Here is a 14,878-nt window from a genome sequence, read left to right on the forward strand (position 1 = left end):
TTTGTCATTCAAATCAACAGAGCAGCTCTGAATACACAAACAAAGCATCTGTTGAGTAATAAGAAAGAAAGAAAGAAAGAAAGAAAGAAAGAAAGAAAGAAAGAAAGAAAGAAAGAAAGAAAGAAAGAAAGAAAGAAAGAAANAAGAAAGAAAGAAAGAAAGAAAGAAAGAAAGAAAGAAAGAAAGAAAGAAAGAAAGAAAGAAAGAAAGAAAGAAAGAAAGAAACCCCACTCATTCTTCTCATTCTTCACATAACCTGATCATTGGCACATCTTTAAAAGTTCCACAAGTGTTAAAGTTAGGAAAAATCTCTGGAAACAGCACAATCTGTCAAACTGGTGGAACTTCGTATGGACATCTGTTACAGTAATTGAACTCACACGGAGTAACAGGCATAGTTTTTATCTTCAAATGAATTAAAGTATTTCACTGTTACACTTAATGCCCTGAATGACACTTTTTTTCCCTCCTGTTTGTTTTTTGTTTAGCAGGAACATAAAAAAAAAAAAAAAAGAGATGAACATCTGACAATTATACTGGAAGAGAGTTTCTTTGGAAAGTTGTGTGACAATTTCTTGTGCCAGGTCTCCAAGAATAAACAGTATTATAAATCTGAATAAGTTAATCTGCTACTACAGTATATACAGACTGCTTCAGTCTGTTGTTAATTGTGACTAGACTAAAGGCTCAGCTTCTAGCCACACACTAATACAGTCTTTAAAAAAAATTAATTTTTTTGCAAACTAAATATTTGCTGTATAACATAAAAGATGTAAAAAAACTTTTCTGCATTTTAATTTTTGTTAGTAATTTGCTTTCCTTTACCACATTTATCTTAGGCTAACAGCCAGGTGGCTGAGATTAACTACCAGCTACTGCTCTCTGAGCACTATCTACTTATTAATACCAAAGGGATGATAAAGTGACTCTCACACAGCACAGTAATGAGCATGTGAACTGACACTTTTTCCAGGTGATTTAATTTTAAGCACATTAAGATTCCCCCATGAGAAGCATCCCAGGAAGTTTCCCTCTTTTCCCACTCCCTGAAGCAACTGGACTGTTCCTTTCCAGTATCCCATTTTATTAACAGAGAATACATAGACCTACGTTTCACCCAAGGCCTGCCTGGATGAAAACTCACACCCTCTGAAATAAAAGCGCTTCTTTTGTTTTTGAACTATTTGAAACTGAGAGTTTCCAAGCTCTCAGCACCAGCTGAGCTCACAGAAACCAGAACAAACCTTAATTTAGAAAAGAGCATCCTGCAAAAACTAAACACTTACAAACATTCTCTGAATTATAGGGCAGGGTAAGGAGACTCTTGCCCTCTTCTTCTCTTTTGTGCAGCTGGTTAAATATATACAAGCTAGAGTTGACAGGGAAGCACTCTGTCATACAAACACTTTAGCCAGAGCATCTGCTCCTGCACTGGCAATATAGCATTTGGATGGGTGGAATGCCACATCGTGAATGGATTCATCAAATTTTTTGCGATGAGCAGTAAATTCCTGGATGCAGGTCTTACTTTCAAGATTCCATAAGCGAATTGAACAGTCATGACCTAAAGCGCGGAGGAAAAATAAAACAGTTTTTGTCATAATTCTCAAGTTTACCACCATTTTGAGAAAGGAAAATAATGAAATTTAATATACTTACTGCCAGACATCAAATACAAGCCATTGGGATCAACAGCTAAACTTGTAACTGCATCTAAGTGAGCTACCATGGAATGGATCAGTTTTCCTTAGGGAAAATTAAAAAAAAAAAAAAAAAAGAAGAAAAAAGGAAAAGATTTACATTATTTCTCTGCAATTGACTTAATTATCTGTATTCTTTGCTTACCACAGACTACCTTACTATAAATACAACATCTTGTCTCACAGTTGAATATTATTATGCAGGAAATCATTCTTAATACGTTTACTATCTCAGGAGAGCAGCAGTACTAAGAATAGCAGCTTTGTTAGCCCTTACACAGTGTGCGTGAAACTGCCCTGATGCTGTAGTCAGGGGGTCTTTTAAGTGTCTGCCTCTTAAGTGATTAAAGTTAAGCAGAACTATCTTGARTGTGAGGGAGGACAGTGGCCAAGTACACTGCTAAACAATTAATATAAATTAGAGTAGGAAAAAGTGATATATTTAATCAACACAGAATCAACATCCTATAACAGGACACTACATAATAATAATGACTTAATATTAAAAACAACAAATTAAGGGCCAAATAGAAAAAATGAAAAGGCTATGTCTCCTCTACTATTTCAGAGGTGTATTAAACAAACCAGGTATTTTCAGCTTTTTTCTCAACTTTCATCAAGTCCTTAGACATCTTCTCATTTAACACAAATCAGGGTAACGATACACAATCGTCAAGAATATGGGAATATCTTAACTTTAAATATAGTGTGACCTGGAAGTAAAGAAGTCATAAACTGAATATCCTCAAGATTCCTCAAAATAAAACCAGACTGATACCCCATTCCACGCAAAAATTTCTTTATATGGACTGGCCATCTTCTGGCTCTACTTGTGAGAAGCTATTTCTCTGTCAGAGGGTATCCAACTCTAAACATCGCTCAGGATTGATGTGAAGAATAATCACAAAGAAATTGTTTCTGTTTTATTTTATATAATGTGACAATACCTACCTGTATTGTTGTCATAGAATTTGATGTGTCTGTCCTCATGAGCAGTGATACTAATTGGAAGAGTTGGGTGGCTGATGACTCTGTTTATCTGACAGGAAGAACTGATTGCTAAGGAAAAAAAAGAAAAAAAAATATGTATCAACATATGAATTGCTAAGTCCTTTGAAAGACTGCTACTATGAAATAAATATGTGATCATTGTTATCAGTAATATAATCCTTAACTTTACATAATGGAAATTCTTTCAACTAACGCTTCAGATACATTTTTACTCTAAAATGCTTTTCAAATTTCACACACACACACACACACACACACACACACAGAGGCATACATTAACCATACATGTGAGTGTAAATGCAAACACAGTCCACACTTCTAGAAAATGTATCACTTAAGAACGGGAAGTCAAAGATGACAGCATGTTTTGAAAGCAAACAGGATTCCTCACCTTAACCACCTCAGAGATAATATCACCATCAAAAATCTTCAATCGCTTGATACACAGAGATTAAGATTCTTCTTGTGGCAAGGGAATCTAGTCTRTACATAGCAGCATCATTTTTCTGGCCTTCAGGCCTCTTGAAATATCAAGTTTTAAGTCTCTAACCTGCCTGTAAACTACTACTACTCAAAGCAGGAATTAGGAAATTATTTTTGGTGCTTCATGTTTTGATTAGAAATGCAAGCATTGCCTCGATGCACAGACTAATGCTCTTAAAAGGACAGATTAGCAGGGAAAACACCAAGGTCCACTTCCCAGATCAAAATAAAATAAACTCACACATGAAACAAGATAACTGTAYTTAGTCAAACTGCAGCCAAAGGACACTCAACATCACCTAATCAAAATTTTGCCAAATGAAATAAAATACCACTACAAGATCACTTGCTACACAGATGATGAAAACTTCAATTTTATGTCTTCCTCTAAGAAATGGAACCTACAAGTAGTGTCAGCAGCTAAAGCACATCTAAAAAATGTAAATTACTAAAAACACCTCAAAGTACTCCCTATAGCAGATGAAACTGTACCAAAGCTGGTTATTCTCTGCTTTAAAATGCCAAAAAGAACAGCACTTATCACAAAGAGCAATAGCCCTGATTTTATAATAGACACACATGAACTGCAGTGTATCTCTAAGTATTTTATGTAATTAAAAAAAATTTAAGGGAAAAAAGTAATGTTCAAAAAAAAAAAAAAGACTAAAAGACTGCACACTTATAGAATATAAAAGAATAATTCACACACTGTGGTTTCTTCTTCTACCTTTTGTCACCAGTAACTGCATTCTTCTGCTTCTAAAGTGCCCATAAGGTCTGGTACAGAAATAACAACTTTGTGTTACAACTTAAAACGCAGATTATGATGTGATTCATAACATTAACCATCACCACACTCTCTGCCTATTATTTTTTAAAACACTTAAATGACCATTAACAGTTGCTGATCTTGAACAAGAAGGTTTTTTGTTTTTTTTTGTTTTTTTTTTTTTTTGGATACATACTACTATCGACTCCAGACTCCAGGGTAAGAACTCGTTGCCGTGTCTCCATGTTAAAAATGCTCGTGTGCCCACTGTTAAATGATGCTACCATGAGGCTTGGGTCGCTGCTCACAAGATCCACTGATGACGGGATTCCCAATTCTAGAAAACAAGTGAGAAAACATTTCTGCATGATTTAATCAAAACAAACAAATGAACAAAGCACTTCGTTTTTAAAAAGGTCATCTTTAGGAAAGGAAAGCCTAATTTGACCTTAAAACAAATACAGATTTCTTCTCCAATGCACTACTTGAAATGCTGGAACACAGGTGCTCTCTTGGATGTATTATATTAAATTACTACTTCAAGCCTGGCATGCCTTTTTATTACAGCTTATAAAAATCTGTACTATACCAAAAATCTAGATTGCCTGCTTGATCGCTACTTTTATCMTATTTCTTGGATATGCTTAGACACTAGAACTGGGGCAAGGACAAAGGTATACTCTGAAATCTACTGGAAAGTACAAAYGACCACCCCTCTCTTCCTTCTTGCAGCTTTAGGACCAAATCTCAATCAAACCTCCACTGTATCAAGCAGGAAGACTTAAAATGACTGTAGTAAAAAAGGACAGATGATGAAAGTTAGTATTTTAATCACAAAAGTTACTAGTAATCCCGTTAAATTTTTCCAAGTGCAAATTTATATGTTGATACCGTCAGCGTGGCAAGTTACTTATACAAACTATCAACTCCAATACAAAAYATCTCCCAACCTGCTCACGACACTAATGCACCTGATGTCCTCTTTACACTGTCACTATCTGAACACTCCAGAAGAGAAGCAGAGATTGGCAGAACTTGCACCTAAAACATATCCCTTAGCACCTTTCTCTTTTTCTGTTTTCTGTTCTCCACCCACTATCTGAAATATCAGCAGATGTTAGGAGGAGGAGGCAAAGGACTAGGTACAGTGGCACACTGAAAGTTAATGCAGGAATATCATCACTGCTTCTCTCAGCCTAAGATTGCCAAGAGGAAGACCTTGGACAAACTGCCTGTGTGGCTCATGAGTGCTGGCACTTATCAACAGACCCTCCAATAAGGCCAAAAACCATCAGGGTGCTGCTGCCCTGTCCTCTTATCTGGTTAAATCTGCAAAGATTAACTTAGAGGATTTAAATAACAGCTGCTGAGGTTTTTTATTTTTTTTCCCTCCAGGCTTTGCAATAAGACATATAGAAAACTGAGTTTTAAAGGAAGATCTTGGAATTTCACAACTGGATTTTGGTTCAGTTTGAAACAACACATGAAAACAGACAGCTCTGTGAGGCAAAACCCCCTCCGCTCCCACTCTGGTCCCCTTAATTTAACWATTTCAAACAAAAAACCTCTCCCTCAAAGGAAGTCTTCAAAGCAGCCAGGCAGGCAGGCTGGCAGGCAACCATTCTGATTTCTGAGAACTCTGCAGACCTTTGGAGACTCAGTTTTGCCAGACCTAAACTACATGAAACATTTCTGGCTTGCTTTAACTAAGAAGAAACTGTCCCAACATATCTGATCAATGATTTACACTGTAACTCACTAAGTCAGTTCAGTTACGTAGAAGTTTATTTAGCCTTGAAACTGTTCTGGAGAGCAATGCAACTGTCTCAGTTAATAAGGTACCTTTAGAATGATCAATTTACAAGAATTTGGCAGTGTTAATGGGCTCATTCCAGTGCATTTACTGAAACAGAAGCTTTAAGAAACTAGGCTGTAAACAATGGGATTTCGGTCTGAGCATGACACATTTCAGTAACTAAATCCAAAGGACTAAGGGTTTTTTGTTGTTGTTTGTTTTGGCTTTTTTTTTTTTTTTTTCTCAATTAGCAGCTCTTGGGATGATCAGATTAATTCTTTTTAGTTAACACAAAAAAAATTAATTTAAAGCAGTATTACTGTCTTAAAAGCACAAGGAATCTAATCCGAAAACATATTGTGACCCAGGCCTGGATCTAATCACTGGCTATTCCAAAGCCCTAAGAAGAAGGAAGAGGATTTTCATTCTGGGCCAGTCAGAAGCAAAGGCCTAACAGAAACTTACAGACAACCTCTACTGCAGAGGATGAGCATTACCCCACGGCTCTGATARCAGCAGCAGATAATGTGCAGGAGTTGGCTGTTAGATATTTGTGACTGTTCCCCTGTGTACAGGTATCTATTCAACTAGTAGCACAGGAGAAGGAGCCCAAACTTCATTCTCTACCAAAAACATTCATAAAGATGTAAGATCCACCRAAACAGACAAGAAAGTTTTCTATTCAGCAGACAAAATTATGGCAGCCTGAACACAGACACTCATAAACTTTAAGACAGGACATTTTCCTGTACCTTGATTATCATTAAATACATTAAGAGCCGGAGCAATTTCGGTAGCTTTCCACAAGCGTATAGTGCCGTCGGCGGAGCAGGACAGCAGGCGCTGGTGGGCTGCACTGTACACCAGACCCCACACGGCGTCCGTGTGCCCCACGAAGGCACCTCTGAGCACAGAGGGATCTGTGGAGAGAATGGCAACAATTCACGTGTCAGAACAAACCCTGAGGTACTTCAGCAGCTGCAGTCTGGACTATGTGGATGGACCGGCATTAACAAGCGAGCCCGTAAAGCGAACCCAGCAGATAGCCTGGTGTGAAGATGACTGAATTTCATCAGCATGTCTGGCTTCAATTTATCCGATTTGCAACTCACAGAACAAACCAAGTTTCAGCAAAAGGGACCACATCAAGTTAGTCAGCAAMATGGACTTCAACTTCAAAACCAAATCTCAAGCAGCTCTTAATGCCACAAGAGTCCCTTTCTCTACAAGTCACCTTTGAGGCCCAGCAGCTCTGAAGCAAGTTAAAAGTGCTTTAAAACACAGAGGCAAGGCCAACATCCCTTTGATTTGGAAAAGCTTGCTGAACTGGCAGTTTGTCAACAGTACTAACATCTTTGGTCTCACACTATACAATCTCTTTTTATCTCCCACGCACATCAATTTCTGAAAGAAAAGAACATTAAAATAGACATTTGCTGTACTTGCCAAAGCTTAGGGCCAGTACTTTTTCAACCCAGCTGTTTCTTAAAATTTGATGAGATGAAGGCCCTTTTTATGAAAGCATTAAGTTGACCTTCTCATCAACCACTATTAAAACAAAAATTTACTTCTGCTRCCTGAAACCAACATTCCATTTTCTCTCTAAATTTTCAAGGAAGAATTTCCTAGAAATTATAAATTTTTAGCCACACAACAGTGCCTAGATGTATCATTTCACTGATATGTCCAATGGCAACTTACCATAAGAGTCGTAGGGGTCGATGTTTGGGTTCGTTGTATTCCAGCCATGGATGAGGCCATCAGTTCCCCCACTGTAACACTGCTCACCACTGCTGCTCATCACCACACAAAGCACTGGTCCACTGGAATAAAACGCACAAAAACCAGATTGACTATTAATGTTTTCATTAATTAAATGAAAAAAAAGAGAAAAAATATAACTCAATCTTCATGTTTTCTTATCAAATACAATTCACTCACTACAATAAAAAGTCTGTGTATTTCAGATTATACAAGATCTCCCACAAAAAAAAATTCCAAGATCTCCCACAAAAAAAAAACTTCACAATATTCTGTAATGTAATTTACATTCAGAAGAATTTAATTAAGCACATGAAACATGAACAGTGTCACACCTATAAACACTTATAAAATAGAACCTTTGTTATTTTAAAAAGCTTTTCTCCCTTTCTGAAAATCTACAACTCTCGTGATAAGCGTTCAGCAGATTTGAATCCACTCAAAAGAACTTCATTGGATAGATGCATTTACTGAACAAATGGCAAGAGCTGAAATGACAAACAGAAAATCTGATGAAATTTGAACCATTTAATTTGTATTTTTGTTTTTTTTAAATGGTGATCTACCCAGGTCCAGATGTAAATAGTTACGCAGAAAGGAACTGAGCATATGCAGATATTTAAAATAAATAAAGCAGGAAGAGCACCACATGAAAACTACTGGCTGACATGCTGGAAACTACTGGAAAAAGAAGTGCCTGCTTAAAATCTTACTTTTCTTAAAATAGGAGAAGACAACATTCTTAGCAAATACTCACTTATGCGCTCTGAATGTATATATTGGCTCTACATCAAGAGAAGCACTCCTAAATGAAGCACAGGAAGACATTATTAACATGTATTTGACCTTACACAATGTTCCTAGAAGTACTTGATGAAAATGTGCCAAAATATCGCTACGTTCTCTCTAGCCAGCTCTTCTGAAAGGCCTCCCACAACTCTCTCTCTTCCATGCTTTTTCATGAAACTAGTAATTTTTTTGTGTTCTTTCAAAATGTAACATTTTTTTTTTTCCTTCTTCTTTAAAGACATTGAAAGTGAACACAAGCTGTACCTGAGACCTCCATCCTACTCCATCCTTGAACACCCAGTTTAGGTGCTCTTTGAGTAACAGCAGTCAATTGTGAGAAAGAAGTGAAGTGTCATCAGTACTTGCAGAAACATCATTAATAGCAATTAATTGCCTCTGGTAAGGAACAGGGAGCTTATGATCCAAAGCTACTAGTACCATGRCTACCAAAATTGTAATAAAGTCTCAAAAATCTTAATCTAAGCTTTACCAACCAGGGGCTGCCTATAAGGCCTGCATGAAGGCTATGTTTTATCCCTTCTCCCTAAAAAATGTGGTATACTCTCTTATTATAATAGCCCAGCTAAGGATATACTCCCCTTTCTGGAAGTCCCCAGCAAAACAAAGGACAGAGTGCACARGGGAACATGTCAGTCCATGACTGAATCTGTGTGTGGGCAGGCACGCCTGGGTGTGCACGTATAGACACACAAACTCAAATGTGGTCAGACGTGTTTTTCTGTATACTGTCTCCTGTGTGTCACATGTAGGCAAGCACACTAATCTAAAGCAGGCCCTGTCAAAATATTTCCATTAGTAAACTATCATGACATGTTAGCTACAAGAAAAATACAAAAGTGAATCATTTCTGTCTTTGAAAAAGTGCCTGTGAACTTGCATGGCTTTTTTCTTGGCACTCTTTAGAAGTCTCCATCSTTTTTTAACAGCTAGCTTCTGAACTCTTAAAGTCAAAGAACAATTGCTATTAACTCTAAGGAATGCTAGGAACAGCTGTATCTACAATACTATTTCCATAAATAATGAATAAAAATGTATTTTAGAAACAACGGAAACAAAAAGTCTTACTTTTTTGCTGGGGCTGTTTTTTGTAAATTCCACATTTTTAATGTATGGTCCTCTGAAGCTGTTATTAAGACTGGTTCAACTGGGTGAAAAGCAAGACCTCTTATTCCATCAAAGTGACTTCTTAAAGTGAATTTGGGGTTCCAAGTCTTTCTCAAGGCATCCTTATTGTTTGCTATCTGTTAAAAAAAATAATAATAATAATGTGGATGACACCAAGAAAGGCCAAAAGCATAATTTGGTTTCAGCATTTTCAAATGATAAATCACCTCACCCATTTTCCATAACAACCCTGTTCTGGAACAACAGTCCATTTGACCTTGATTAGCCGGTTCAAAATGGATATGGACATTCCACCAAAATAAATAAATAAATAAATAAAWACACACAAAACCCCACAGAGCTAACAAGCACACCTCCACAATAATTGACTCTATGAAAATCTGAAATACCCTGCATTTCTGTTAAGTTCGCTAATCTAAAAGCCGAAAAATAGCTTTCCTGACTGATACCATTCTAAACAAAGCTTGGGATTGAAGGCAAACTTCCTCCTACTGGTTCATTCATTAATACCAGGCCTCACTCAGCCAAGTTGAGTTCCATAAATGCCTGAAATATTATTGACATGGGAGTCTCTTGAGTAAAGATGCAAGAAAAATGCCTATCAGGGCAAAAAAGGAACGCAATCCTACCCATTCTCCTGAGGCAGCACAAGCTTGGGGATAATGCAGTAGACGAAAGTCTTGCCAGTAGAGAAAGTTACACACCCGAGATGTATAACTAGCAAATAATAAGCTATCACATATACAGAAGCAATTATTGGGCAATAACAGCATTTTTTAGAGAACTAAAAGAGAGACCTTAAGAAATAACAGTTATTTCAGCAGTGTTTCTTTAAACAAATAGCACATAAAACGTTGGGCAAACTTTTTAAGACTTTGTCAATCCTCACAGCCAAGGTTAATTTTACTGTGCCATAATCACTGCAAGTGGTCTATAAAATAAACATTATTATAACAACCAATTCAAATACTGATGATTTTATTACATTGAAAGCTCCAGATAACTCCAAATACTTTAGTATTTTAATACCACTAACCGCAATGTAGAGACAGCTGGTTTGAGCACCTCTGGAAATCTGTACTCTATTTTGGATATTTTTGCAAGGTACCAGAGGTTTAAAAGCACCTTTTCTTGTATTTTGTGACCCGTTTCCTTCCCTTAAAGCATTCTACATATTCAAACAGTAAGAAATGAAGCATAACCAGCAGCAGGCTCAGTCCCATCATACCTCTSAGCAACTACATAGTGTCTGCTCAGTTGGTCAGTTCAGTTTCTTTGCCAGTTTGCAGAGCTGCATTGGCTCAAGCTGGAGCTAGTGCAAGGGGCAGGCCTGTAAATCTGCAGCTCTGCCAGATTTTCTGGAGATTGGCCAAGAATGTMTCAGCAAAAAGGGCACAACATGTAAAGAGTAACCATACGGATCTGGACCAGAATTCAGTTGCCTCAGCATCTAATCTAACGTCAATTTAGGTTTCGGAGGGAATCCTACCTGGCCATGGCAGAAACACCGGGCTTGTKTCCTGTCTCTGAGACCCTCCAGCTACACCAGACATCCTAAGAGCATTCACCGATTTTGACAGGATAGTTTTCTCATTTTATTTCTCATCCATTCAAAAACGTATTTCCAAAGGTATCTCAGAGAATTGTTTTAAAAATTACTCAGAGAATTGTTTTGAAAACTAGAAGGAAGTTGGAGGACAGTGCCAGGTGACAAGCTGGGGARGAACAAAACAGCCAGACTCCTTTTTCTCTCTCCACCAAAACATCAGAGAGAGAAAGATTCAGAGTTCTGAAAATCAGTTAATTTGTTCATTTCCCAGGGTGAGGGAGAGGTTGCACCCAAAGTTAACATCTGAACTGGTGGTATTAGGATTTGACAGTCATAGCAATACTGTCTGCAGGTGTTTTACCCTGTATTATATAAACAACTTGGAAATTCCCGAAAAGCCATGATACATGATACACAACATTATGGATACTTTTGTTGATCAAAGCTGCAGGCAAACAAGCAAGTGCCTACTGCAACCTCCACACCAAAATTCCAAGAAAAGGCACACAAAGCAGGAAAAAAATCTTTTTTAAGTAATACCTTAATAATCTACACTAATCAAAACCTTTCTTTAAGTTAAAGACTGCCCAAGCAACATTTTAAATATATGAACTATGAAATGAAATAGGCTAATACGCCCATTCTGTGGGAGAAAGCCACCCACATAAAAATTAACTGGGTTGAAAAGGTTTCAAGTAAGAAAGTATCTGCAAGAAAGTGTCTACAACTTTTAAGAACACATAATTGATCCAAATGAAATACTTTCATCATCATTTTCTAGAATCAAACWTAAAAGAAACCCTCCTAAATACCTGATTCACATTTGACATCTGAAAAAGGTATCAAGCACTCCCGAGTGCATACAGACTGTATGACTTCTAAGCTAAATTTCCAGTGGATTTTGAAGTGGAAAAAAACAATCATTTCCATGTATCATGGAAGCAGAATAATCATTTATTCTTCTGCCATAAAGATTACAGCAACAAGACAGAGGAGCTTACCAAACAAGAATTTTTAAAGTTGTCAACACTAGAAAAGATAAGGAGTACAGAAAGATTGACTCTGAAATCCTGATCACAGTGATTGGATTTATAAAGGCATTTTATCAGTGAATAAACAGCAGTTAATATTCCCATCCACAGAGGAAGAGATGGGGAGGATGGAAGGGGCATAAAGAAATGCTAGTTGACATAAATGAAAGCTGTTCCTTCAAGATGTGCAGAGATGGACAAATAACACTGCAGATTTTATGGAGACGAGAAGTCAACTGACAGAAGCAGTGAGATTTTCTACAGATGAATTAGGTTTGTCATCATCGCTAAATTTAAAAATTCAGCCAAAATTTCACATGCCACTGGAGAAGCCGAACTTGTGCATCACCTTTTTGGAGACAGTGTTTGGTGTGACCAACAACAACAAAAACATCATGCTAAGCACAAACTAGGAGATAAAATTAAGATACTGAATTTAAAATCAGGAATGTTCATTGTAATTGTGATGCTCCACAACAAGCCACACATATAGCTGYGCAGTGTCGCTCATAGACTGTATGTAAAGAGTATCAGCTGTGCAATATATGCCTCTACAAGTACGTTCAAGGGTAGAGATTCTTCAGAGTAAGAACCTGCATGTTATTTTTGAAGTCTTGGATTTGATTTATGAAGGTAAATTCCAGACAGTGACTACATAGACAGAGTCTTGTTGCTGAAGGATTATATTACTTTCCAACATGAAGTACTCAGTCATTTCTGAATTGCCTCAGCTTCGACAGAGCCCCACTCAATGGTAGGGCTCATCTGAACTTCCTGGATTATAAAGGGAAAACTGACTAAAGTAACATTCAAAGTATCTTTTCGCCAGACCACTSAAATTGCATAGAGCTACAAAGAAGCAATTTGAAGAAAATGTTCCACGAAAAGTGAAATAGAAGGTAGTGATATGTATATTAACTTATGAGTGCTGTGCTGCGCACACAGCCATAGGAGTGCTGGCCGCCTCCTCGAAGACAACCAGTTCAGCCTCCCACTTGAAATCAAACCAGCATCACCACCACCAGCTGAAGCCAGACGTAGCTTTCCTAGCCAAGTCTCAAACACCTTCAAGGACAAAGAACTGTACATGCTCCCTAGCTAACCTGCTTCAGTGCCACACCACTCTCTTATACAGTATTTCTCCATAATGCCCAAACCAGGCTGGCCTCCAAAGCCACAACTTATGACTGTTGCCCCTTGCTGTATTGCCTCACRCTACCAGGAGGCTTGACTCTGTGTCATCTCTGTAAAAGCCCTTTTCCAATGCTTACAGGCGGCTATTCCAGCACCTCTTAGCCYCCATCAGAGTGAGAAAATCAAGTTCTCCCAACTTCTTCTGTTTTTCCATAGCCTTCTTGAAAAGGAGAGGCCCAAAACTGGATGTAARTACAGCCTCACAAGCAGGGAAGGCATCAACTTCCTTCACGCTGCTGGCCGTGCTACTCCTGGTGTGTAGCCCATCTCTATCACCGCGTATAGAGCGTCCCTGTATCACTATCACCAATTACAGCCACTTTCAGCTTTCAACTACTTGAATGAAATAGCATGTGAAGGACTGTAGGAGGGAGGCTTGAAGACAGCTTGAAGGCTGCTGCATAGGGAGAACACAGATATTTCAAGAAAAACTCGTGGTATCATTTGGCAGCATAATTTTAAACATGAGAAATTTTTCTGCTGAGTCTCCATGGATGTAACTGCCATCTGCGTTGGGCACGAAGAGACGGTAGGACCCCGAGTTACTATTAACAACCACTTACATCGTACGTCAGTGAATCTGCCTCATTGGCTACTGTAAGGCCTGCGAGCTCTCCAAGACCCAGCTCATTCTCAAGGGCTTCATCTGTTCCCATAATGAAAGATTTTCCTGAAGAAGGAGGGAATGTTAATGCTTCCACTGCAAGAAAAGAAACAAAAAAAAGAAAAGAAACAAAACAAAAGAAAAACACAGATTTATACAATGTTGATAAACAAAAGCGTATTACCTACTTTCCAAAATACTAAACACTCTCTCAAGTAGCTGTGGAGAAAAAAAAAAAATGAAAGGAAGCAGAAAAAAAAAAAAAAGACTTTCTAAAGGTAACCACCCTGCTTCCCAAGAAATGGTGCCCTCTGAACATATTTGCATCAGAATTCTGCATAATTCAGGACAATAAGCACAAATAGCCACAGGAGTGTGCTATCATTCACACATGCACAATGCAAAAATAACACTGAAAGAACTCACATTCTTCCCCAGCTCTCCTTCAAAATACACGAGACATTGAAACAGCAGCAAAAAAGGTATACAAGAATAGCTAGGAGGAGCAAAACACAGAGGATGTCTTAAGAAAAAAAAAAAAAAAAAAAAAGAGACCTTTTCTTTATTAAATGCTGCACATATGTGTACCCCAAAGCATGCCTACTGTAAGTTTTGTTAGCATGCCCTCCAACGTAGCAATATGACTGGAAGCAGAGAATCCATTGCTGCTTCCAACATCAGTTCAACTACCCCGTAGGTTAGTGAGCACTGAATTCCATGTTTTGTTATTAGCAGCACCAAAGCTTACCAGCTTGCAGGTGCTACACAGCATGCTTATAGAAGCACCTGTCTCTGCAATAACAGCAGATTCACTGCAGCTGGAAGGCCACAACACTACATCAGGGGGCAGAGTTCATACACTGTTTGATGCAGYGTCTCCTTGAGCAATGCAGCTGGGAAGAACTGTGCCATTCCCAACTAATGGCTACTGCAACTCTCCAAGAGGATAGCCACATATCTCAAAAGATGAGCTGAACACACAAAAACGTGTTATCTTGGGCATGGCAGATCCTACTTGATTTTATACACTTGTAAAGTTGTAACCA

The 14,878-nt window shown here is 38.0% G+C and overlaps 1 protein-coding gene across 3 annotated transcripts in view; it reads right to left on the bottom strand.

Annotated features, from left to right (window-relative positions):
• Positions 1-868: 868 nt before the first annotated feature.
• STRN (striatin) overlaps positions 869-14,878 on the bottom strand; it is a 46,048-nt gene continuing 32,038 nt past the window's right edge. For all 3 annotated transcript variants that reach the window (XM_026051214.1, XM_026051213.1, XM_026051212.1), the window contains 9 exons: positions 13,792-13,928; positions 9,395-9,570; positions 8,277-8,324; positions 7,460-7,581; positions 6,511-6,678; positions 4,160-4,300; positions 2,652-2,759; positions 1,660-1,746; positions 869-1,564 (listed from right to left, as the gene is read on the bottom strand). In XM_026051214.1, coding sequence (XP_025906999.1) covers positions 1,395-1,564; positions 1,660-1,746; positions 2,652-2,759; positions 4,160-4,300; positions 6,511-6,678; positions 7,460-7,581; positions 8,277-8,324; positions 9,395-9,570; positions 13,792-13,928 — 1,157 coding nt within the window. In that variant the 3' untranslated portion in view covers positions 869-1,394. The remainder of the gene's footprint in view (positions 1,565-1,659; positions 1,747-2,651; positions 2,760-4,159; positions 4,301-6,510; positions 6,679-7,459; positions 7,582-8,276; positions 8,325-9,394; positions 9,571-13,791; positions 13,929-14,878) is intronic.

Source organism: Nothoprocta perdicaria, unplaced genomic scaffold (assembly GCF_003342845.1).
Source record: "Nothoprocta perdicaria isolate Ctin4 unplaced genomic scaffold, notPer1 scaffold_73, whole genome shotgun sequence".
Taxonomy (NCBI): Eukaryota; Metazoa; Chordata; class Aves; order Tinamiformes; family Tinamidae; genus Nothoprocta; species Nothoprocta perdicaria.